Source organism: Trichoderma aggressivum, assembly GCF_033847375.1.
Source record: "Trichoderma aggressivum f. europaeum strain CBS 100526 chromosome Unknown scaffold_030, whole genome shotgun sequence".
NCBI lineage: Eukaryota > Fungi > Ascomycota > Sordariomycetes > Hypocreales > Hypocreaceae > Trichoderma > Trichoderma aggressivum.
The window spans coordinates 374,563-398,152 of NW_026946396.1; the positions used below are offsets into that span (position 1 = coordinate 374,563).

Sequence of the window (23,590 nt, forward strand, 5' to 3'; positions counted from 1 at the left end):
TGATGTTGCGAGGTGCTTTTTGGGCTATCTCGATGAGACCTTCCAGTTCACGGCGTTCGTGCAGCCTCTGCAGCTCCTGCACTTGGTCTTCCTCAATACTCGTCGACTTGCGAAGCTTCTAACGCTTCTTCAGTTGGCTCTCGTCGAGATTCGACATCAGCTCGCGTATGTTATCCTCGAGCGGCGGGGGGTCCATGATGGCTCTTTATATGCGGGATTGTAGTCGATAAGAAGAACATTAAAAAAAAAGACTGGAAGAGGATTAAGTTGCAGACTCGCCGGGAAGTATAGGTGCGAAAGAAGAAGAAGAAAAAAGGGGGGGAAGCCCTGTGAAGTTGAACCTTTGCGAGTGGCGTGTCGTGATTGGAAGCTTAGAGTTTGGTCAAAGTCAACGGGAAATGCGGTTTGCCGTGGGCTGTTGGGTTGAGAATATGCAAAGGTATGTTGCAGCCAACTGCTCAGTTTGCCATGCAGCATGCTATGTCTCAAATGTAAAGGTGCCTTTTGATAACGCCAGATACTAGAGGAATATGGCTATAATACCAGATACCACAGGGTGTAAGCTGTAGTAGCAGATACTAGATGAATATAGTTATAGTAAGAGGTACTAGGAAAAAGGAGAGAGAGTGGCAGAGAGTGCCCATCTGTAGCATTGTATGTAGTGCTGTATTGCCTACTGATCTATTTGAACGGGTGGGAGTTTATGCGTAGCTCGTATAGATATGCAGCTAGTAGAACGGCGAGTGAATGGATTGCCTCGTAAGGATTCTCTTTGCTCATGGGCTTCAAGTTTTGCGGATTCTGTCCTCAGTGGTAGTGGTGATGGAACCAACTGTTTCTGCCGTCCTCTCTGTACGGAGTATACTAGATACATGTAGTCTGATCATGGCGTTTTGAGATGATGCACCTCACATCCCTTACCCGATCTGTAAAAGACGATCCATTTTCATAGCCGTTTTATTCCCATGACCTCATTAGTCTTTTTTTTTCATTGGATGAATCGCCTTCACAGCATTTTGAACCTCACCCGAGGGCTTCATCTCACGCCCCGTCCTACTGCACGCCATCACGAACTCGGCCGTTGACGTGCTATTTCACAGCATCTTTAGTCTTCTGAAACATGCTGCAACTCTTGTCATTGTTGCCACCCTGTTGCCACTTTCACAGCATTCTTAATCTCTTTCGATCCTCCATCTTCAGCCTTGTTGTACGTGATCCCCCATCGACATTAAGCAGACAAGGTGCCGGGAGGGCTTAAAAGTGCTGTGAAAAAATCCACCCGTGGATGGATCCCGTCACACCTCTGGCCATCTTTTGCCCGATAATCCCTGGGGAAATGAATCCTCAAATGGTGATGAGGGGCTTTGGCATAAGTGCTGCTGGTATTCTGGATACTACTCCCAGTGGTTCTCATATTGCCTTTGCAAATGTGTATGTTATCCAGTAAACCAAAAGTGTGTATGCATGCACGGCAGAATGGCAACCGAGCAAGATGTGCCTGTCTCAAAGCTTTCAATAAGAGTAACGTGACAACGCCATCTGAAGGTCCTGTTACACCAACTTCAGATGCTTCGCCCAACTAAAACTCCCGTCCGATTCCTCTCTCATTGTTTAACCATGTTCTTCACGCACGACAAGTTCAGTAACTTGTCAAACAACGGCGTGCCCCATCCCGTCACTGGATCCCATCCCGATACGGCGCTCCAGCCTGCGTTGGGAATCACGGGCGACTTGAGACCTGAAATGCTGGTGCCGTCGCAGCCCAGCGACTTGGACTCGGTAATGCTATCACTCTCGGGTTAGCATGACTCTCAAGTATTATGGGAGACTCAGATCCGACGTACTCTGTGAATGCATTGTTGCCAATGCTGTAGATCCAAGGGTTCAAGAATCCCATGGAAGGCTCCCCGTTCTGGAGTCGATGATCGTTGAGCAGGGAGATGAGACCTGCAAAGGCTGGCGCGGACACACTGCATGTTCATGTCAGCCAACCCGAGTGCCTCGCGTGTAAAAGAAGGGCAAGGAAACAACATACCTTGTTCCGGTGAATGAGCTCTCATTTCCATGACTCCAAGTCAGATAGTTGATCCCCTGAGCCGCCACATCGGGGAACCCTCTGCCAGCAGGGTTGTAGTAGTCCTTCCACTCCTTTCCATGCGCCTCGAGGTAACTTCCAACACTCTTATCCTGCCATTTCGGGCGGCCAAAGTAATCGGAAAAGCCACCGGACGAGAAATTAGCTGCTGTTTCGGGGTTGATCCCGGAAGTGGCGCCTACACTCGTCACATAGGGGCACGATGCGGGAAACGACGGCAAAAACTTTGGCTTTTTCGAGCCGTCGTTCGACTGGCACGACACACCGGGGCCGATGTCGCCAGAAGCCACGACAATGGAGACGCCACGGGTACCAAGCTGTCCAAAAATGTCACAGACTTGCTGGGCGTACGCCTTGGGGAACAGCTGCTCGTTGGCGCCATAAGAGATGGTGACCACCTTGGGCAGCGCGTCGTCGTCGAGATCTAGGAGGTGGCTGGCGAATTCGAGGTAGGCTTCGAGCGAGTCGCTCTTTGTATCAGGTAGGCTATAGTTGTAGTTGTCAGTGCCTAGAGTCGTTTGAGGTGAGAGTAGAAGTGGGCGGTCGCGAAAGAAGAGAAGCAAAACTTACTCCAGGTCCGGGATAAGGTCGTGAAGTTCACCGCCGGTTGCGTAATAGCGAACCGGGATGTCGTATCCCATCGAAATAGCGTACTGGATGTCGGCGTTTGCCTCCCCTTGAGACTCATTGTTCCCCTGACGGTTCCTCCCTCCATTGATAGTTTCGACGGAGAAGCTGGCGTTGGCTGCATAGGGTGCAAAGTTGTTGAGAAAAATGCTGAGTTGATCAAATTGAGCCGATTGCTAACATCAATACGTTAGTATCTCTCTCTACTATTACATGGTAAAATGTTCAAGCTGATATGACTTACATTTACGAAACCAGCTACACCAAAGAGATTCTTTGCCTCGGGCCGCGCACGATAATCACCGACATGATACAGCTTTCTCAAGCAGCCGGGGGTGATTGCCGACTTGCACGCCTCCAAATCATCGGGAATCTCTGTGTAGTTGACGGGCTTGGGGTCCGGGCTTCCGACAGGCAGATTGTCGATGGGGAATGCCGGGGGCAGTTCGATGGGAGCATACTGGATGGTCGTGATTTGGGTTCCAATCTCCTTTGGCAGAGAAGGGACTGGGATCGTCTGCGAACCCAGAGTCGCGTTGTAACCGGGCCCCAGCAGAGACTGAGCCTGTTTGGTCTTGATCCGGGCATGGATGAACTGTCCATCAGTCTCAATATCATCAGCAGCAATACCAGCTTTTGACAGCCATTTCTTGATGGTGTCGGTAGAGCCTTGCCGAGGACGGAGCAGAGCTTTGGCGTCTTCACGGCTGAGGTATTTCCCGTATTGCGGGCTTGAGGGGTCAGAGACTTGATGGAGAGTTTTCTCGAGGAGTTGGCGGCCGTCTGGCTGCAAAGCAATGGAAACAAAGGCAAACTCTGCTGGCTTAACCTCGTCTCGAGTCGTGAGTGCTGGTTCCGCCGTCGGGTGTGGGGTGACGACGGAGCAGATACCGAGCAACAGCAGAAATGCCTTCATCTTGAGTGCTGTTATCAAGACTCTGGACGTTTAAAGAGGTTGGTTCTTGGAGAGAAGAGTGTTGACGTTGCAAACACAACAACACACGTTGGAGGCCAAGTTAATATACTCGTACATCTATAGCCTATAGCTTCATATTTATAATGGAAAATCTCTCCGTAAACAACCTGTACGAGTACCTGGTACTGGGATAAAAGCCCGTAGTGTATTGCATTTTCGCTCTGATAACGACCTGAAGTTGTCTTTGTTGTTGTCGGTGGTTTAAGGAAGCACGGTGCTCTGGTTGGTTAGATGGCCTCGCTGTTTGTACCTGCTATAGGCTATAATTAGCCGTTCGTTTTCCTTAAACACCCGTTGGATCCGCCCTTCGCGATCCAACTGGGGGAATAACCTCAATTCTAGTTGGTTGTAAAAACCTTGAAACACCGCAAGAATCGGCACAGACCGCCATTAGGTCCCGTCTATGCCAAATCTCCGCGACAATAAATTAATACCGCATTATTGATGACTGAAATTGGGGTTAAATGTGATATGGGAATCAATTCATGTTCCCTGCTGCCTTTAGGGAACGGTCCCGCGGCTAACAATGTCTCCGCGAAACGCAATTTGAAGTGAATTCGCTTCATGAATCATTAGTGGGATACTATCTAAATCACAACATTGCTTGATTCATTGTCGTCTTGCAGCATTTGTTGTTTACATTCACACATCCTGTTGAATCTGCCTTGGTATCATTTTATATACTACCTAGGTAGTACTCCGTACAAAGATGCCATTGATCTCGCACATCCAAGATGCATGCAAAGAGCAACATATCTTGTGCCCTTCTGGTTCACGGAATCAATCCATCCCACTTGAGATCAGCATACAGCTTCATTTCTTGATTACTCAACATGGCGTACAAAGCAGTGGAACTCTCCACTCGACTATTTCTCCTGAGCCTTTGGGCGCGCCTTTCCACGGCCCGCGCCATCATATAATCATGCTGATTCAGCCATCTTACATGATCACTACCCAATCGAGGTGATATCACGACCGACATACAGAGTATATAAATTTGTAATAGAGGCCTTTTCCGGCATTCCGTGTGATTCAAGTTCTGCTTGAGCCTCAGCATTCAAAATCTGAAGCCACATATAGTATACTCGGTGCCTGCAATCATGGATCACTCCAGCTTGCACGAGTTCATCATCTCCTCTTTTCTCGAGAACCAACGTGCTCCCACCGTCAACGACATCGCCACCCGCTTCGAAAGCGATGCAGCTACGACGAGGCACGGCCTTCAAGCCCTGGCAGAATACCATGGGGTCGTGCTACACCCCAAATCCGACGAGGTGTGGGTTTGCCATCCCTTCTCCGCAGCACCCACGACCTGCATCGTATCCTCGGGGGATCGCAAATGGTGGGGAAACTGTGCCTGGTGCTCATTCGGCGCGATGCACCTCGCAGGCGGAACCTCGACTTTGACGACGCGGACTGGCGCCATCGGCGACGAAGTGACAATCACAGCTCGGGACGGACAGCTGGTGGACACGGACGATTTCGTGATTCACTTTCCAGTGCCCATGACCAACGTCTGGGACAATGTGATTTACACCTGCTCGGTCCAGCTGCTGTTTCGCAACGAGGCCGAGGTGGACGAATGGTGTGTTGCGAGAGGGATCGCAAAGGGAGACGTGCGTCCGATCAAGCAGGTCTGGGACTTTGCGAGGGAGTGGTACGGCCGCCACGCCGACGCAAACTGGAAGAAGTGGACTGTGCGCGACGCCGTCGAGATCTTTGGCCGTCACAAACTGACTGGGCCAACGTGGAATATCGGAGACGAGGCAGGGCGGTTCTGAGCTCCCTTGATTCACGGCATGGTGAATACGGAGTACAGCTCACGGGTTTCCACAGTGGCTGGCGAGAATCTTGAGTAGATACCTACCATCCACTGCGTGTATATATAACCTGGGAGGTACTGAAGTCTCAAAGTTTAGTCGAGAATCCCCGATACCGTACTCGTACTTACATGACAGTGCCGCTCTGTGTTCGTATAATGACAAGAAGTCAAGAGATTCAAGGCAGAATTCACAATGATACTTGGAGCTCTCAGCCCGTCCCAGGCAGCAGCCCCCAACCGCTCCAACCCAGCCAATCCCCACCCGCTTTGCCATTCTCATTCTGCCGCCCCACCCCTCCCACCGCCCACCTCCCCAGCTATAAAACTCCTCGCCGCCCGCCCGCCTTTTAGAACCTTTTTCTTCTTTTCTTCTTTAGCTCTCTTTGCCTTTTGGCTTAGATCAAGTGTAGTATCTGTTCTTTTCAGTTTAATCTCTGAAAGGTCTCTAAGGAGACCAATCGTGATTATTCTTATTTTTGGTTTTTGGGGCGGTTTCCTCTGTGCTTGCACATGATTCCGCCCACAGTGTCCCTGGTATTACACTGCCTCCAGGCGACGCGACAACCATCTTTCTTTTCATTGCCTGCTGGGGCTTGCCCTGGTGGTGAAGAAGAGATTCCTCCCGTAGATGGTTTTCCGAGAATATTTGTGCTGTGACGCGGTTGAAGTTGGGTCGTAGATTTGCTTGGCTGTGCTCCCAAATTGTAGCCTCGCGATGTGACCAAAAATATGGATGCAACCTTGTTTTGACGCAGCCTCGCCATCCGCCCAAATCCGTAAAATCCTGCTCCCATCCATCCATCAATCCACCCGTAGCGAGAAACGCCGTATTTCCATCCTCAAAGCCCAGTCAGATCCCAAAACCTCCAGCCACTAAGCAAAAGAGATAGAGAGGGCCGAAAGAAACAAAGAAAAAAAAAAAACTTTTGCCCAACCAAAGCCACCAAATCTCAGCCTTGCCCATCTCACCACAAACAAAACAAACAAACAAACAAAACAAAACCACAAGCCCTTCGCATTCACAATGTCTGCCCCTCCGCCAGCTCTCCTCGACCCCTCCATCTTCGCCTCCCTCGAAGCCAAGCTCGAGGAAGAAACTCAGATCCGCGACACGCTCTCACAGCTCATCCAGCGGCTGGATCGGGTCGTGGCCACGGCTCAGGGCCTTCTCTCACGAGTCCACTCAACGCCTCGCTCACGCTGTAAATGCTTCCCTCATCACATCATCATCATACCCATCTCAACACGGCATCATAACCTCATACTAACTCGCCATTCGCAGACCCTCAGCTAGTCTCTCAAGTCGAGGCCGCCGTCAAAGAAGAAGCCGCCATCATCAGCGAGCTCAACACCGTCGCCTCCCAGCACCCTTACTACAAGTTCGCTCTCCCTCCCTCTCCCCCTCTCTCTCTTCACAATGAACCACCAAAATTAACTCCCCCTTCTTCCAGATACAACCAGAAATGGTCGCGCTCAATGCAGCACGCCATCGGCACAGTCATCTACACTGCCTGGCTAGGCGGCTTCCCATCCCAAACCTCCGAATCCGAATCCTCACCCTCCGCTGAAATCGGCCGCCTCCTCACCCTCGAAGAAGTCGGCACAATCTTCTCCAGTAAACCCCTCCCCCTTCTTCTCTCACCCCCCCCCCCCCAAAAAAAAACCTTCACAAACTAACCCAACCCCCCCAAAAAAAGTCCCAACCAACCTCAAAGACCGCGACGCTTTCCACATCACCATCGAAGAATACCTCCTCTCCCTCGTCGACCTCACCCAGGACCTCTCCCGCCTCGCCACAAACGCAGTCACCCTCGGCGACTTCCAGCTGCCCCTCACCATCAGCGCCTTCGTCAAGGACCTCTTTGCCGGGTTTCAGCTGCTCAACCTCAAAAACGACATCATCCGCAAGCGCGCAGACGGCGTAAAGTACGAGGTCAAGAGGGTCGAGGACATTGTCTACGACTTGAGCCTCAGGGGCTTGGTGCAGAGGCCTGGGGCCGCGGGGGATACGGAGATGGAGGCTGCTGAGTAAAAGGAAAGAAAGACGACTGAGATGGAACGGATAATTAGCATCTGACATGAAATGGTTCACGTGAAAACAGTTGCGCTCATCTACGGTTCATTATAATGATGAAACCCGCGTATTTACTCTTACTCACATCAAAAACCATAAAAAGAGTCGAAACGTAATGGAATATAGCAAACTTGTTTCATCATAACTGGCATAAACAACTCTTCATAGACTTACGATTTGTTCACAGAATATACTTTTGGATTCCAACCCAAGTGATTGATCATGATGCATTTTTTTTTACGCGTGGCTTAGGAATAAAAGCCATGTGCATAAAGAACACTGCTCCCTATGCACAGACTATATATCTGTGTTTTAACAAAGAATATCCGAGGATTCTGCAATAAGACGACTCATATCTAATATACAGGCATGCAGGTACGCCCAAACTGTTTTTGTTGAAACAAGTGTTGCCCTATTCCCCCACCGTTCTAAACTTCAACGCCTTTCAAGATTTTCCAGTTATCCCGCTGTCCATGATAAACTTATTCGAGCGTTTATGCCACGTTTGCTTTGTATGTGCCTCGGCACAGTCCCTTGATAGAATGACGAAAAGAGAAATTGAAAAAAAAAAAAGAGAGAAACAAAAAAACAGATTGCAGACTTCTCTTCACCCGTGTCTAAAGGTGCACTTATCACCTCGAGCACACTTGCCTTGCTGCCAGAAAGTGCATGGCTTGGTTCCTATGAGAGCTTTGTTAGCAGGCTTATGGGGTGGCAGCGTGCCCTTCTTTTTCCTGCCCTCCTTTCCGTGCTCGCCTCCTCTCTCGCCTCCTCTCGAATTATCGTTTCGATCCCAATCTCGCTCTCGCTCTCGCTCCCTCTCTCGATCCGCCCCATGGCCAAATGATGGCGGTGGTGGTGGGGGAGGAGGCGGCTGCTGGCCTTGTGCCATTTGAGTGAGCATCATTAGCTGCTGGTACGAGGGGTCGTTTGGGTTCAGGTAGCTGGTGATGCTCGCAGCTTGCATCGCCGCAGCTTGTTGAGGCTGGTTGATGGCTGCGAGGATCGACTGTAGTTGGCCGTCGGGGATTTGGGATGGCGCTGGTGCTACTGTCGATGGAACTTGGGGAACGGCTTGATGCTGCCCGCCAGTCATCTGTTGCAGCAGTGCCATGTACGGGGCGTAATTCTGTTGCTGGGTAAACTGCGACGCCGCCCAGTCTTGAGCGTGGACATTGTTCGAGGGATTGGCAGCGGCGGCAGCAGTAGCGGCGGCAATCTTAAGCGCATTTGCTTCAGCTTCAGCTCTTGCCCGTGCTTCTTCTCCTTTCTTCTGTCTGACCGCCACTTCCTTGTTATATCCAAACCACCATTCCCTGACCCTTTCTTGATCAAACGAAAGCCAGTCTGGTGGTGCGGTTGCGGGAAACGGCTTGCTAATCAAGCTCCTCGCAGCATTCTCGACCGCATTTCCATTGAGTCGTACTGTAGGGTCGGTATAGTTGTAGGGACGCACAGTATCGCCGTATTGAACAGGGTTGGTGTCGCGCCAAGCCTTGGTCTTATCCGACTCGAGCGCTGCAAGTACAAGTGCCTCGGCTTGGGGGCCCAAGAGAAGCGGGAGCTGGTGATACGTCTGTCGGGATTGCACGGAGGATACGAGTTGTGAGGAGGGTGCAGATGACGACGATACACCTCCTTGAAGCCGGCCGAGAATAGAGTCAAGCTTGTTAGACGGACTATTTTTGGCGTCGAGCCGCTTCATAGCAGAGCGTAGCGCCTCATCGAGTCCGTACTGCTGTTCATCTCGCCATCTAAGCTGGATTTCTTCATACTTGGCATCTTCTCGGGGAAGATAGCCAGTCTTGGCTTCGGGATTCGTAGTTGCCGTCTCCGGAATAGGGGACTTAGGCGTTGGAGGAATATCATCAATGTCGGTGTAGATGGCCATGAGCTCTCTCTGTTCCCTCTCTGCGATTCGTTGCTGCTCATCGGTTGTGAAAGTCACAGTGCCGCCACGCGTAACGTAGTTCTTACCCCGTACGTCGTCGGCCAGTACTGAAAAGTCCATCTCGATCGGTCCCAACCAGGGCTGGTAAGGAATGTCGTCGTCATCTTCGTCCTCTTCCACGTTTGCGCGCTGTTTTAGAACCATACCCTCGGAGCGGTCATCAGCTGCGTCTCGGATCATGTTACTCTCCCTGCCCTCATCTTCTTCGTCGTCTTTGTGGAAAATTTTGACTTGCACAAGCTCTGATTCAGGCTTCCAGCTGACCCTAAGCTTTCGACGAGCCTCTTTACGGAGTCGTTTGGCTTTTTCTTCGGGCGCTTCTGGTGTATCAGACTCCCTAGTCTCTCTTACCACCGAGACAAGAGCTTCTGTCGCTTTAGGAGCGTTGATGGAGTCGAGCAGAGAAGCGATTCCCGACAGGGCGCTGGCGCTTTGTGTCGAAGATGCCTTTTGGGCGAGAGGCTTGGCTTCCACTTTGTTAACAGCCGGCTTGCCAGCTTCCGTCTTTGCCACCGCTTTCTTGACGTCTATCTTGCTCTTATCATCACTAGACGCAGATGGACTGTCTGCCTCTGACTTGACCACCGGTTTTGGTACAGGTCGTGCTTTACCAGGTAGTATCGACGAGGGCGCCTTGGGTGGAATGATTTTCGATGCGGCTGGCGGGTGAATCTTTGGCTGGGCCAGCTTCTTGCTGAGAGAGCTGTTGCCGGGCTCCACGGCAATCTTTTTCACGGTCCGAGAGTCTATGTCGTCGTCTCGACCTCGCTTGCCTGAAGGAGCCTCTGTAGATGGCTTGACGCCAGCTTTAGCCCTGCTAGCTGCAGAGGTTCCGGTGTATCCCGTGGCCGTCTCTGACTCTGCAGCTTTGGTGACCTTTCTCATATTCGCGGCGATTTCGCGTGCCATCTCCTTGACCTCATCATCGCCCTTGTCTTCGAACCTTTTTCTAACCGTTTCAAAATTCGTCGTCTCGGCAATCTTCTTTGTCATGCGGAAATGAGTAAAAATTTCCAGTAATGCCTTGGGGAGCTTCCCGGAGAAGTCGCCTGCCTTGATTGACGAAATCATGGCGTTGACAAGACTGAGAACCAATTTCTGGTGACCTCCTAGGTTATCCAAGACGCTGTCGTCGGCATGCTCAATGGTGACATCCAGAGCGCGGTAGAAGGCCTCCTTCTTCTGCTCTGCTTGGTTCTTGAGCTCTGCAAGTTCGGCATCCGGCACCTTGTTCCTAACAGCAGCGTCCACGTCCAACCTGGCCTTGTTCATTTCGCCGCGGAGCTTGATAAAGAACTCGCCCGCTTGCTGAACTCTTCCAGCGATGAGAGCATTTGTACGAGCAACCGAGGCCTCAATATGGACAATTCCAATGGCATCCCAGGCAGCGGCTTCGGCAGGATCAGTTGGGCGGATGGGTGAACGGATCTAGAGAATTGTTAGCGGCGCATAGATTCATTCAGCTCTGCAATAGAAAAACACATACCGGCTTCGCTCGGTCATCCTCCTGTTCCTTCTTAGCCTTCTTTTCCGCCTTATTCTTCGAAGCTTCGTCAGATTTCAACTGTTCCTTAAAAGCATCTGTAGATAAGTTAGTATCGTGTACAGTCACAAAAAATGCAAGATTCTCTTCAACATACGTGGATACTCCGTGTACTTTGGTCTGCGTTTACCGAGAGCCATCATAGAGCCATCATATTCATCCAGTAACTGGCTTGCTTCGTCTCGTCGTTCGTCCAAACCGCCCTTTTCTGCAGACGGCCGATATTGAATACTAAATTTGCCTTGAATCTCGCAGGGCAGGTATCCAAGCTCGGGGATCGCGGGACCGTCGTGGCGTGGCGGCAGCGCAATGCAGGGAGTCAACTTGTCATAGCTCTTGGGTGCTGTGTGAAGGAAAAGGATGTTAGCTACACGTGAGAGACAAGGAGGAAGAGAGCTTATGGTGCTTGGCAGCTTCGTACCTGGAATTTTGATAGTCCCATCGTAAACTAGGTGTGGAAGTCCATTAATCGAAGGATATTTGATCTGTGCAGCCTTGTTCCGCTTCGCAAACTGGGCGATGAGTTGCGCCTCTTCCTCTGACGGTACAGGAACGGGCAGGAATTCGAACTCTTCGCCTCTTCTTGCAACAGCATCAACTGGGAAATCCATGGGATATGCCGGCTGCTCCAGAACTATCGGCTCGGCAGCGCTCTTCGTCATGCGCTTCCTTTTCTTTGGCGCGCCATCCATCACGGATTGGGCGATGGAAGGAGCCCCAGCAGAGGTGGCTGCGATGCCGCTATTAATCGGCTGCTGGGATACCCCATATTGTATACCTGGCGCAGCACTGGCATTCGTCGCCAGCGTCGGATGGCTGGAGGATGCTGCGGAAGGCTGCTGAAGCGGCTGCGCCGGTTGCTGTACGGGCGTGCCCTGAGGGGGTGTAGCATATGAATTTGACTTTTGAGGTGCGTATCCTTGCTGCGAGTTATACTGAGGATTTGGCTGCTGATAGACCATGTTATTATTCAGCTGGTATTGGTCACCCTGTCCACCAACAGCAGCCGGGAAGGGCTGTCCCTGGTGATATGGCTGCTGTTGTTGGTGTTGAACCGGCACTGACTGTGGTGCCTGCCTGAACTGATGGCCCTGGGGATATCCGCCTTGCAAGTTGTCAAACTGCTGGACGGGAGTGTGGCTTCCTTGACGAGTTGGCTGGGATACTTGCTGAGGCTGGCGGTTGAACGGGACAGCCGCATCGTACAGCTGCTCATTCTGGGGAGCAAAGGCAAACTCATGTTGCGTGAACTGAGATGACGTGTGCGGGTGGCTCTGAACCTGTCCCATGTGGCCAATTCCATCTCCGCCCAGGTTGACCTTTGGCTGGTGCCCATATAGATCAGGGTGAATATTACTGAAGGCAGGATCCATCACATCTTGGCTCGGCTGCGAGTACTGTTGGTTCAAAGAAAGAGCGCCATGGCCAGCATGGAACGGGGCTTGGCTGGAGGCGGCGGAGTGAAGGCCTCCGGCAAGAAATGCATTTCCCTGGTGGGACGCTTCAAAGAAGTTGGACGTGGATGGATCCTGCTGATTTAAATGCGAGTATGAAGTCTGCTCAGTTGCCGGCTGTGACCAGGCCTGGTTCGGATCGAACTGGTTGCCTTGGTTTTGATATGTGTAGCCGGACTGCCAGGAATTATGCCCGTCATTTGCGCCATTCTGGCCGGAGCCGGACCAGGACTGCATTTTCGGACAATTATATCTGGTACAGGCAGCAACATACGCAAATCATAGAAAACAGGTGGATCAGTTTCTAGTGCTATTAAGATTCCATCAGCAACCGAGGAGATGATTGGTTCTGTTTACTCCGGCAGGTAAGGTATTCAAGGGAAAACAAAGGGAAGTTTGGTCTGTTAATGTGACGTCGATGCTGGAAACGCGAGCTGCCAATGTCGCGTGGGTGTGGCTGTGGCGTTCATGCAGAAGTGCTGCAGGGGGGAAGTGAGGCGGTGCAACCAGAGCTCCAAGTACTCACCCGAAGAGTTGATGTGCGACAGTACTTGGCACAAGCCACTCGAGGCCTAGCGGAAGATTGTCGGCAGAGTTCGGCAGCAGAGCGCTAGTACGGAAAGGGCAAATTTGCATGGACAAGGGGTGGTAGGGCGAGTTCTGTTGAAGGAAAAAAAAGAGGGTGGGTTAGCATTTTGCAGAGAAAAAAATGAAGTAGAAGAGAATTGTCATGGCTTCATGCGGGAAAAGAAACAAGAAAAAGAAACAAGAAAAAGAAAATTGAAGCTGTCGGCGGTATGACGCAGATGAGCAGAACAATGGCGAGACGACACCGCCAGTGCGCAATTCGATGCGAAACAATTGATGCAAAGGTAAAGTTGCCAGTACTCGTACAGAGGCAGAGGGTGGAGCGCCGTCGCTAGCCAAGGATCGGCAAGGCAAGCAAACATAGAGCATGTGTGCCGCCATCAAGGTGACAAGGCGCCAGGCGGATTAAGAACAAGAAAAAAAGAAAAAGAGCTGCGTGGATCGAAAACAATTGGACGATGATTTTCGAAATAGCCTCTTTTGCTCTTCTTGTTTTCTCCCCTCTCTCTTTTTTTCCCTTCCCATTTTAAAATGCCGGTCGGAGTGCTGACAGACGGAGCGCAGGCATGTCCCGATCCCGGTTGTGACAAGAGGCATCCCCAAAGCCTCCAAGTGACGCCGCCACGACAGCCCAAGGCGGGCGTCGCGTGATTGGCAACCTGCCGATGGGCTGCGACAAGGCGCAACAGCCAGCACGGTACTTTAATCGCCTTGCCGACATCTCGCGGCCTTTCACATCTAGACCCGGGCGCGGCTAGGATGCAGGCACGGCGGAACACTGCTCGTCAGGCCTCAACGATAACACACCCTCTTGGCAGCTGGGAGCTCCCTGATTTTTTACAGAGAGGCCCATGTCCCAACACCATTTCAAGGCCGAGGCCGCGCAAGTCGCTTTGCTCAACGTCTCGCATTTTAATGGTAACAAAAGGATTATAGAGAGCGCGGCCCATGGATTTTGATCATGGCCGTCACGCGATACAAGAGGGTCGCTCCAAACATCAAGGCCGCGCCAACACCAGACAGACGCTTGCGCAGGCAAAGAAAGAAGAAAGATGGAAAGAAATCGCTCTCGGGAAGAAGATGAAGAGGCTTGCATGATGGGGAAAGGAGTGCTGGAGGAGGGGATTGGAGGAGGAGGTGGGCATACCCTGCGGCTGCTGCACTTGACGCAGCAGATTTCTATCCTGTTCGCAGCCTACTCTGTACTCGTACTCGGTAGAAACAGAAGCTTCATGGCCCCCTTTGCCGCCAGGTGTTTACAGTATTATCCGGAGGCGAACACGTATGTAGCTCGCCCTGTCCCAGCCGTGCAAGACGCACCAGGAAAGTAAGGGGGGGTGGGAAACAACAGAAAATTGCCGTCGCGGGAGTTATTGGTCGCGAATTCCCTCTTCTCGAAGCACCAGAGGTCTAGACACGCCGTTCCTCGATGGCACCGATGCTGGACGTGTCGCAACCCGATGGAGACGGGAGATTGATGTTGACGGAGCGTTGTCAATGCTTGTAAAAAGTCGTGTTTGGTAGACAAGCCGTGCTGGCTGGCCGCCCCAGAAGTCAGGCACCAACACGCGCCCGGAATCGTACTCGTACTTTGCCGGGGGCATGTCATAGTGGAGCTCCACTTGGAAGGTTCCAAGGTGGACGGGCAGCTCGGCCATTCAGTCGGTCCGCGACAGACCACAGCAGCAGCTACCGAGTAGAGCAAGTGTTCAGTTCTTAGCGTGCAAGTCAGTGACCTGCCGGGGGGGCAGTTATAGCGGGAGAGCTCCGTTTCGCAGCTGGCTTTGGGGGGGTAATTCGATATCGTGGCCTCAAGCTCAGACTCTGCTCAACAATCGGCGCAAACTCCAGTTGGCTGCGGATTCCTCTTCTTTTGTGCTCGGAAATCGCATGCGCATGCGTACCAACGATTGATTTTGATCCTGCCATAGTTGTGGAGCAGTGAGCGAGTCCTCGGCCGTCTCCCATTGCGTGGCCTCCCAAGTCGAGAGTACTCCCCGTACCGACGTATCTACTAAATACGACAACTCGAGCTCTCTCCGACCATGGCGTCCAAATCAAACTCTCTGCGGGATCGCCAGATAGGTGAGAATGTTCAGTTAGTCTGGTGGACAACGTCCAATTCTGATAATCCGGTGTGCCGCAGCCTCTCTTAAAAAGATCCTCAACCTCAACGAAACCATCGAGTCGAGCGAGACGGAAGAAGCCCATGCCAACGGATTGCTGGCCCCCGTTGCCCCGATCCTCGACGCTGAAGGGAACCCCATCTGGAAAGTCCTCGTCTTCGATGACCTTGGTAGAGATGTCATCAGCAGTGTCATGCGCGTCAGCGACTTGCGCTCTATGGGAGTGACAATGCACATGTTAGTTCCCTATGTTTGATGTCTACGCCAATGCGAGACCACGTCTAATTGCTCGCCACGCAGGCATATTGGCACTCCGCGATATCCCATACCCGACGTCCCAGTCATATATCTGCTCGAGCCGAATGCGCGGAACCTGCAGCTCATGACTGAAGATTTACAAAAGGGACTGTACTCGCCGGCTTACGTCAACTTCCTGTCCTCTCTCCCTCGAGTCCTACTGGAAGAATTCGCCACACAAACGGCTGAAGCAGGGACATCGGACAAGATTGCGCAGCTTTTTGACCAATATCTGAACTTTATTGTTGCCGAGCCGGATCTCTTCAGCTTGGGGATGCAAAACGAGCACACATATTGGGCTCTCAACAGTGCAAAGACGAGCGATGCCGAGCTGGACGCGGTGGTGGATAGGATTGTCAGTGGTCTTTTCAGCGTCGTGGTGACCATGGGTGAGTCGAGGCAATTGAGCACATTGCGAGGATCCGTATATTGACTTGCATCGTTACAGGCGTCATTCCAATCATTCGCTGCCCCAAAGGTGCCGCCGCGGAGATGGTTGCGCAACGGCTCGACCGCAAACTCCGAGATCATATTCTAAACTCAAAAGACAACCTATTCTCCAACGCGCGACCTACAGCAGCCGGCACACCAAGCTCCAGGCCCGTACTTATCCTCCTCGACCGCAACGTTGACTTGATACCCATGTTGTCGCATTCATGGACATATCAGTCTCTTGTCCACGATGTTCTCTCTATCAAACTTAACCGCATCACAATCGAGTCACCGGTTGACGAGAGCAACCCCGCCAGGGGCACATCAAAGAAGGGTTACGACTTGACCGCCAACGACTTCTTTTGGATCAAGAATGCCGGCGTCCCGTTCCCACAGGTGGCAGAGGACATCGACGCAGAATTAACCAAGTATAAGGAGGAGACTGCTGCCATCACGAAGACGACGGGAGTGTCGAGCTTGGAAGACTTGCAAAACGATACGAGTGCAAGCGCACAACATCTCAAGGCCGCGATAACATTGTTGCCAGAGATGCGGGAGCGTAAAAGCATTCTGGACATGCACATGAACATACTGGCGGCGTTATTATCTGGTATCAAGGATCGACAGCTGGACAACTACTTCCAGACGGAGGAAAACGTTATGAAGCAAACAAAGGCTCAGATTTTGGAAATCATCAAGGACGAGAACAAGGGCAACGAGCCTACAGACAAGCTACGGCTGTTTATCATTTGGTTCCTGAGCACGGAACAAGAAGTCGGGCGGGCCGATTTCGAGTCGTTCGAGAAGGCTCTGGAAGCAGCGGGTGCAGATGTTTCATCCCTGTCCTACGTTCGACAGTAAGTTATAGATGGCTTATGGCAAGTATGGTTACGAGATTGTTTCGCTAACGATGGATCAGGGTGCGGGCTACTACCAAGATGACACAATTGACCACGATCAACAACAACTCCAACCAGCAGGCCGCCTCGTCCGACCTATTTGGTCGATTTTCCTCCATTTCCTCCCGCTTGACAGACCGCCTCAAGGAGACTGGCGTCCCATCTGGCCTAACATCAAACTTTGATTCTCTGATTAGCGGAGTTAAGAACTTTTTACCAGCGGATCGTGACCTCACGATTACCAAGATTGTCGAGTCTATCATGGAGCCCTCCACGGCCTCATCTTCGGCGATCGCCAAGACGGAGAACTACCTGTACTTTGATCCTCGCTCTGCCAATGCGCGAGGTACCGTGCCACCACCGAGCGCCGTCCGATCAGGCGGGGCAGGAAGCGCACCGGGCGGCCTCCCGGGATCGCAAGCTGGCCAAACAGCAAGCTTTGGACAACGACGGCAGGGCTTTAGTGAAGCAGTCGTCTTCACAGTTGGCGGCGGCAGCATGGAGGAATACGGAAACCTACACGAGTGGGTTAGCAGAACAAGCGGGGATCGTGCCCGCAAGCGGGTAGTATATGGCAGCACGGAGATGATTAACGCTTCACAATTTATCAGCGAAGAGCTGGAAAGACTGGGCAAGGAGGTCTCATCGTGATTGATGAGACGGGGTTGGGATGAGCTGCATTTACGGCAGATGGAGAGCAACGGGAAAAAACAATGACAGGCACAAGAAACAGTTCCAATGGCGGGTCAGTTGATGTCAGGTTGAAAATGGTTTGTTGGTGGGCACTATGTAAAGCATATACAGTAATGGATGAATAATATTAGAAGAGCCGACGAAGAAAGAAGTAAGGTTCAAAGCAATGATCGTTGTCTGCGTTGAAGATGTAAATGTGAAAAAAAAAAAAAAAAAAAAAAAAAAAAAAAAAATCCAACAAATACCTGCTAATTGACACGCGTAACAACTCGTCATACCCATTACTGATGGAATCATCAAGTGTGAATCCAGTCTCTTGGTCATCTGCAAATCAATGTTTGCTTCGTTACCCTGTAATCGCGCCGTTGGAAGCTGTTGATCCAAAACTGAATTGGCCAACGGACGCTACTGCAACCTGGCATCGCCCCAATGACACGAGCTGCGTCGAAATGCCGTCCATTGAAACAGCGCCTTTTAGTGCCTGTGCAGGCCCTGAAGCACCTGCAGCGCTCGCCAGTAGCGCCAACCTTCAGCGCGTCGGAAGACAAAAATTGATTGCCCAGAATTTGATCGAGTCCGTCGATTGATCCAATGAGTTGATGCTAACGAACAGCATCGCGCCGAACGCCCCTTTGCTTTCCCATCAGCCTCCTTTGACGCTTCTTCCTTTCGTTACCACCCACTTTTTTCTTCTTTCCTGTCCATAATGCGTTAACGACCTCTCTCTCTCTCTTCCTTTCTCTTTTCCTCTTCCATCGTCAATGCCATCGGCCAACACGTCTCTTCTCGGGCCTGCTACGAATTTATTAGTCGTTCATTTTAACAACCCATTTGCTCCGGATACATCGCGCGACTGCTCTTGAACACACGCCGGAATCGCGCATTCCGCACCGCATTCACGATAGCTTCATCAACCCTGCCAATCCACCCCCATCCAGCCGCCGCGATGGCTGATTCCCCAGCCAAAGCCGACGGCGGCTCCGAGCGGAGGCCAGCGGGCTACAAGTCGTGGAAAAAGAAGTATCGGAAGATGCGTATCGTCTTCGACAACAAGATGCACGAGTGCGAGGAGCTGCACAAGCAAGAGGCCAAGGCCGCCAACACGGTGAAGCGCTTGGCCATAGAGAATGAGTATGTGCAATTCCCTGCTGTCCTTGGTCTCCACGAATCTAACCCGTCATTTGCTATCTGCAGCCGGCTACTGGACCTTCTTCTCGAAGTCAACAATTCTCCGCAGATTCCCCCAGACCGACGGATAGACCTGTCTCTCAAGCCTCCCTCAGACGACGGCGCCCTCTGCTTGCCCATGGACCGTGATCGCAGCAAGGATAAGGAGGCTGCCATGAAGAAACTCGAGCAGATGCTCAGCGACATCCCTCATTCGACTTATGATTCGGCTAAAGAGACCAAATCCTCGTTCATTGCCGACTTGGGTGCTCCCGATGGCGAGTCCCATCCTGCACATTTCCTCTCGGCCGACGATATTGACGACTACATCTACCTCGTCGATACCGGAATCGACCCTGACTCGACCCTGCCCACGATGGCGCCGCTCGCCCACCCCATTGCGCGTCCCCCTTCAAATCCTCAGACCAAGAACCCTACTAGTGTCACAAATTGGCTGCGGAAACATGCACCAAAGATCTTCCTCCAAGACGGAGAGACGCATGGCGACGGCGACGACGAGGCTGCGGGGGCTGGTACGGGGGCTGGCGGCGGAAGCAGTCACGCCAGCGCGCGAAAGCCACGCGGAAGTGCTAAAGGCGAGCGTGGCGGCAGTAAAGCCAGCGGCAAGGGCAAGAAGGCTGGCGCGGCTGCGCGGCTCAGTGCTGCGGCTGAGCGCGGAGACGGCGATGCCAGCATGGACGACGATGGCGACTTCGGAGCGACACCCGCGGCCCGCAGCAGCAAGCGCAAGAGGGACGACGATACCGGATACAAGCCTAGAGGGTCTTCAAGCCGGCCGACCAAGAAGAAGCGCAAGAGCGATGTCGAGGCAACGCCAACGGCGCGTAAATCCAAGAAGGACGCTGCGGCAGCGAGCAAAGACGAATGAGGAGTTCCCTGATGATTATTCCTTTGGGGATTACGCACTTGAGAGACATGGTTATTTGCGCAGCCATAAGGGTATGCACCATGATGAAAAGTTTATGCTGTTATCTGGTCTCGGCTCTATCCATAACGTCTGGAAGGAATCAGAATTGCTTTCTCTCTCTCTTTCGCGGATTTTTTTATCCTGCCAAGGGCATGGAAACAAAGCGACGACGTTTTTCTGTTTTCCCAAAACCAAGAAGAACCAACCTTTGCATTTGTCAGACTCAGAGGAGGAGGGAGGCCAATGGAAACCTCGGGCTTTAGGGGGAAGGGCGGATGTGTTTGGATGTCCTCTTTGAAGGGGGGAACTGTCGGATGGATTTTTACTTGACGTGTAATTCTTCATGCCGTTTTCTTTTTTCTCTTTCTTTTTTTTTTTTTTTTTGTTCCCTAACAACTTGGAATGTGTTGGTAATAATAGATGTATTCTAGTAAAAAAAAAAAAAAAAATAGAAATTTAAACTACGAGAAATTAGGCTGCGCTGCATATGAAGCGAAGTGATGGATGTTGTTTTTTTAATACACGAAAGTGAGACGATAATATTGGACGTGTTGTGATGAATGGTTTTGTTTTTTTGCTTCTTCGACGCTGTGGTTTATTCCTAGACATCTCGACAAATGGTCTTTGAACAAAACAATTCTATGTACGATGACATCTCTATCGAAATACTTGATACATAGTGGTATACAATTGCGCTCATTTCGTCCCCCTCCCTTTATACATCATCTCCTGTGTTGTTTTTTTTCTCTCCATTATAATAGAGGTTTTGATTATTGTGTTTTTCTTCTTCTTCATTTCAAAATCACGCTCATCGTCTCAAGTAAACCAAGATATCAAAAAAATCCCAGATTTACAGCTTAGCGCCAAGCATAGACTTGAGCCTCCTCTCAACAGCATCCATATACTCATTCGTAGTAACATAATCCTCGCGACCAGTCTTGCCGCACGCCAGGGCGAGATCCTTGGTCATGATGCCGTCGACGTCGACGGTGTCGACGCAGGCCTTCTCGAGGCTCTCGGCGAAGGCGACGAGGTCGGGGGTGTCGTCGAGCTTGCCGCGCTGGACGAGGCCGCGGGTCCAGGCGAAGATGGAGGCGATGGGGTTGGTGGATGTCTCGCGGCCCTTTTGGTGCTCGCGGTAGTGGCGGGTGACGGTGCCGTGGGCGGCCTCGGACTCAAAGGTCTTGCCGTCGGGGGTGATGAGGACCGAGGTCATGAGGCCGAGGGAGCCGAAGCCCTGGGCGACAATGTCGGACTGGACGTCGCCGTCGTAGTCTGCGGGAGAGGAAAAAAGTCAGTCAGTATAGCTCATTTTATGAATCCAGGGGGGGGGGATGCTTACTCTTGAGTGCCATAATGTAGCCGCCGGAGCTCTTGATCATCTGGGCAACCATGTCGTCAATCAGACGGTGCTCGTACCAGATGCCCTTGGCCTCGAACTCGGGCTTGTACTTGGCATCGTACAGCTCCTGGAAGATGTCCTTGAAGCGGCCGTCGTACTTCTTGAGGATGGTGTTCTTGGTGCTCATGTACAGGGGCAGCTTCTTGTCCAAGGCCAGCTTGAACGAGGCGTGGGCGAAGCCGGTGATGGAGTCGTCGGTGTTGTACTGGGTCTGGGAGACGCCGCCGCCCTCCTTGAACCGGAAGACCTCAATCTCCTGGGGCTTGCCGCCTTCGGGAGTGAAGACCATGCTCAGCTTGCCGGGGCCGGGGACGACAAGGTCCTTGGCGCGGTACTGGTCGCCGAAGGCGTGGCGGCCGATGATGATGGGCTGCTTCCAGCCGGGGACGAGACGGGGGACGCGGGGGATGACGATGGGCTCGCGGAAGACGGTGCCGCCGAGAGCGTTTCGGATGGTGCCGTTGGGAGAGAGCCACACTAGAAACATTGAGTTGGACGAGTTTATAAGACGAGTTTACAAGAGTTCTAAGAGAAAAGCAAACTTACTCTGCTTGAGGTTGAACTCCTTGACGCGGGCCTCGTCAGGGGTGATGGTGGCGCACTTGACACCGACAGAGTACTTCTTGATGGCCTCGGCGGCATCCAGAGTGACCTGGTCGTTTGTCTCGTCACGGTACTCGAGTCCCAGGTCGTAGTACTTGAGGTCAATGTCGAGATAGGGGTAGATGAAGCGGTCCTTGATGCTCTGCCAGATGATGCGGGTCATCTCGTCGCCGTCCAGCTCGACGACGGGGTTCTGGACCTTGATCTTGCTTGCGGTGGCCATGGTGCGAGCGGCAACGGACAGCGTCTGGACGGCGCCAAAGGAGGATCGAAGAGGTCGGAGAGGCTGGAGAGGACGGAGGGCGGCGCGGCGGGAGAGGGAGGCGAGGAGGCGAGGAGCTGCACTCATGGTGGGCGAGAAGAAGACGTGGATGTCGAATGGGTTATTTCAATGATATAGAGGCTGCTTAGCCTTGGGACCCAAGAGGCTCGGTATAATGGGCGTGTTTCCCGAGGTAAGTGTCGCAAAGGTTGAAGCCGATAGCGGGACGATCTATGATATAGCCGGGAGATGCCACAGAGGTTGCTTGTATTCCTCCTCTTTTGGCTTTCTTTTTTTAAGATGTAAACTTGCTTGGTACGATTCGCTTTGAGCTGGTTCTGTCTCGCGACAGCGCGTATATCAAAGGCGAAACCGGAAGCGTTGTTGCGACCAAGCTGTGGTTCCCAAGCTGTTTATCTTGGTGGCGAAGCCGAAAGCACAAAACGATAGCCGATGCGATGCGATCAAAAAAAAAGGTGGGGTGCAGCAACCGGATCGGAGAACGCGCGGGGAGCCGAACGGAGATCGACTTTCAATTAGGAAGAAATGTCGAGGTTAGCAAAGGATGGACGGGATTCGATGGGGGTTTATATGTCTAATTGTGTGACGCATACCCTTTTGGCCAAACGAAGAACCGGGAATAAGAGAGAGAGAGAGAGAAAGAAAAAAAGAGAAGAGAGAAGCAATCGTTGTTATCAATTAGTTGGTATCGATATGATGGGCGCCGAACAACGGAGCTGGGACCCATGAGAAGCCCATAATTTCACTACGGCGACGCTGATGTTGCTCGGTATTACTATGAACTACTAATTACAACATCTTTTTCATGCTTTGGCTGCTTCGGTATTGTCTGCAGTATGCCAATGCTTTTGGACAGCAAACTTGAGGAACAAGCGAGTTGAGGTGTTTCTCTCTCTGTCTCTCTCCCTCCCCCCTCGCCTGGCATCGGACTACTACTCCAAGTCCAGCTTCTCCGTCTTCTCACGCCTGTCCTTGTCCTTGTCCTTGTCCTTGTGTGTGTGTGTCTTCCCCCACAGCTGGAGGATCCACTGCAAGGGACGGGTCATTACTAACTCGACAAGATTTTATTATTACTTGCTTCCAGCAGGGTGAGGCGTGGGTTTTTGAAAGGGCATGTCTCCATCGACGCCGATATAGGAGCCAGTCTTTGAATACCTCATGGAGCAGCAACTGACGTCAATAGCAAGTACAGTACAAGGCAGCACAGCTTACAGGCGAGTAACGGTTGCTCGTGTTGTTGTTGTTCTTGTCGTGAGGCTCAAAACACCATAAACGCCAACTTGTCCTCTTCTTCTCCAACTTCCCGATTCTCCCCCCAAACTCGCGCAATGCACCACCCACCACACACATTCCCTTTATCCGGGCTCAGTCGTGCGACCAAGCAAAATAACCAGCTGCTCTAAACAAGCACACCAGCCCGTGTAGCGCGTGCGGGGTTCCCTGTCGCATGTCGAATGAGGAAGTCCTGTGTTGGAGATGGCAGCAATGCAGCCGTGCTTTAAATTCCCCTCCTCCTCTCGCGTAAAGTGATGCGAGGCAATGCAAGGGGGAAGCAGCACCGAGTCTTCCGCCGTCGTCATAATGGCCTGCTTGCTGCACGCTGTTTCGCATCTTCTGTTGCACCACAAAC

General features: G+C 52.0%; 7 protein-coding genes across 7 annotated transcripts; 4 read left to right on the top strand and 3 right to left on the bottom strand.

Annotated features, from left to right (window-relative positions):
* Positions 1-1,604: 1,604 nt before the first annotated feature.
* Triagg1_7159 (uncharacterized protein) lies at positions 1,605-3,638 on the bottom strand (the record flags this gene model as incomplete). Its single annotated transcript, XM_062901864.1, has 5 exons — positions 1,605-1,785; positions 1,845-1,970; positions 2,036-2,581; positions 2,666-2,898; positions 2,967-3,638. The coding sequence occupies 5 exons, from the start codon at positions 3,636-3,638 to the stop codon at positions 1,605-1,607; spliced, it is 1,758 nt and encodes a 585-aa protein (XP_062753981.1).
* Positions 3,639-4,798: 1,160 nt separating this feature from the next.
* Positions 4,799-5,479, top strand: Triagg1_7160 (uncharacterized protein; the record flags this gene model as incomplete). The annotated part of the gene is made up of 1 exon (XM_062901865.1): positions 4,799-5,479. The coding sequence occupies one exon, from the start codon at positions 4,799-4,801 to the stop codon at positions 5,477-5,479; it is 681 nt and encodes a 226-aa protein (XP_062753982.1).
* Positions 5,480-6,544: 1,065 nt separating this feature from the next.
* On the top strand, positions 6,545-7,552 carry Triagg1_7161 (uncharacterized protein; the record flags this gene model as incomplete). The annotated part of the gene is made up of 3 exons (XM_062901866.1): positions 6,545-6,722; positions 6,803-7,135; positions 7,218-7,552. 3 exons carry the CDS (start codon positions 6,545-6,547, stop codon positions 7,550-7,552), a joined length of 846 nt encoding a protein of 281 aa, XP_062753983.1.
* A 649-nt stretch (positions 7,553-8,201) lies between these two features.
* On the bottom strand, positions 8,202-12,779 carry Triagg1_7162 (uncharacterized protein; the record flags this gene model as incomplete). Its single annotated transcript, XM_062901867.1, has 3 exons — positions 8,202-10,973; positions 11,032-11,126; positions 11,186-12,779. 3 exons carry the CDS (start codon positions 12,777-12,779, stop codon positions 8,202-8,204), a joined length of 4,461 nt encoding a protein of 1,486 aa, XP_062753984.1.
* A 2,396-nt stretch (positions 12,780-15,175) lies between these two features.
* Triagg1_7163 (uncharacterized protein) lies at positions 15,176-17,535 on the top strand (the record flags this gene model as incomplete). Its single annotated transcript, XM_062901868.1, has 5 exons — positions 15,176-15,215; positions 15,277-15,493; positions 15,557-15,942; positions 16,002-16,842; positions 16,905-17,535. 5 exons carry the CDS (start codon positions 15,176-15,178, stop codon positions 17,533-17,535), a joined length of 2,115 nt encoding a protein of 704 aa, XP_062753985.1.
* A 988-nt stretch (positions 17,536-18,523) lies between these two features.
* Positions 18,524-19,633, top strand: Triagg1_7164 (uncharacterized protein; the record flags this gene model as incomplete). Its single annotated transcript, XM_062901869.1, has 1 exon — positions 18,524-19,633. The coding sequence occupies one exon, from the start codon at positions 18,524-18,526 to the stop codon at positions 19,631-19,633; it is 1,110 nt and encodes a 369-aa protein (XP_062753986.1).
* Positions 19,634-20,522: 889 nt separating this feature from the next.
* Positions 20,523-22,026, bottom strand: Triagg1_7165 (uncharacterized protein; the record flags this gene model as incomplete). The annotated part of the gene is made up of 3 exons (XM_062901870.1): positions 20,523-20,947; positions 21,015-21,551; positions 21,621-22,026. The coding sequence occupies 3 exons, from the start codon at positions 22,024-22,026 to the stop codon at positions 20,523-20,525; spliced, it is 1,368 nt and encodes a 455-aa protein (XP_062753987.1).
* Between the last annotated feature and the right edge of the window lie 1,564 nt (positions 22,027-23,590).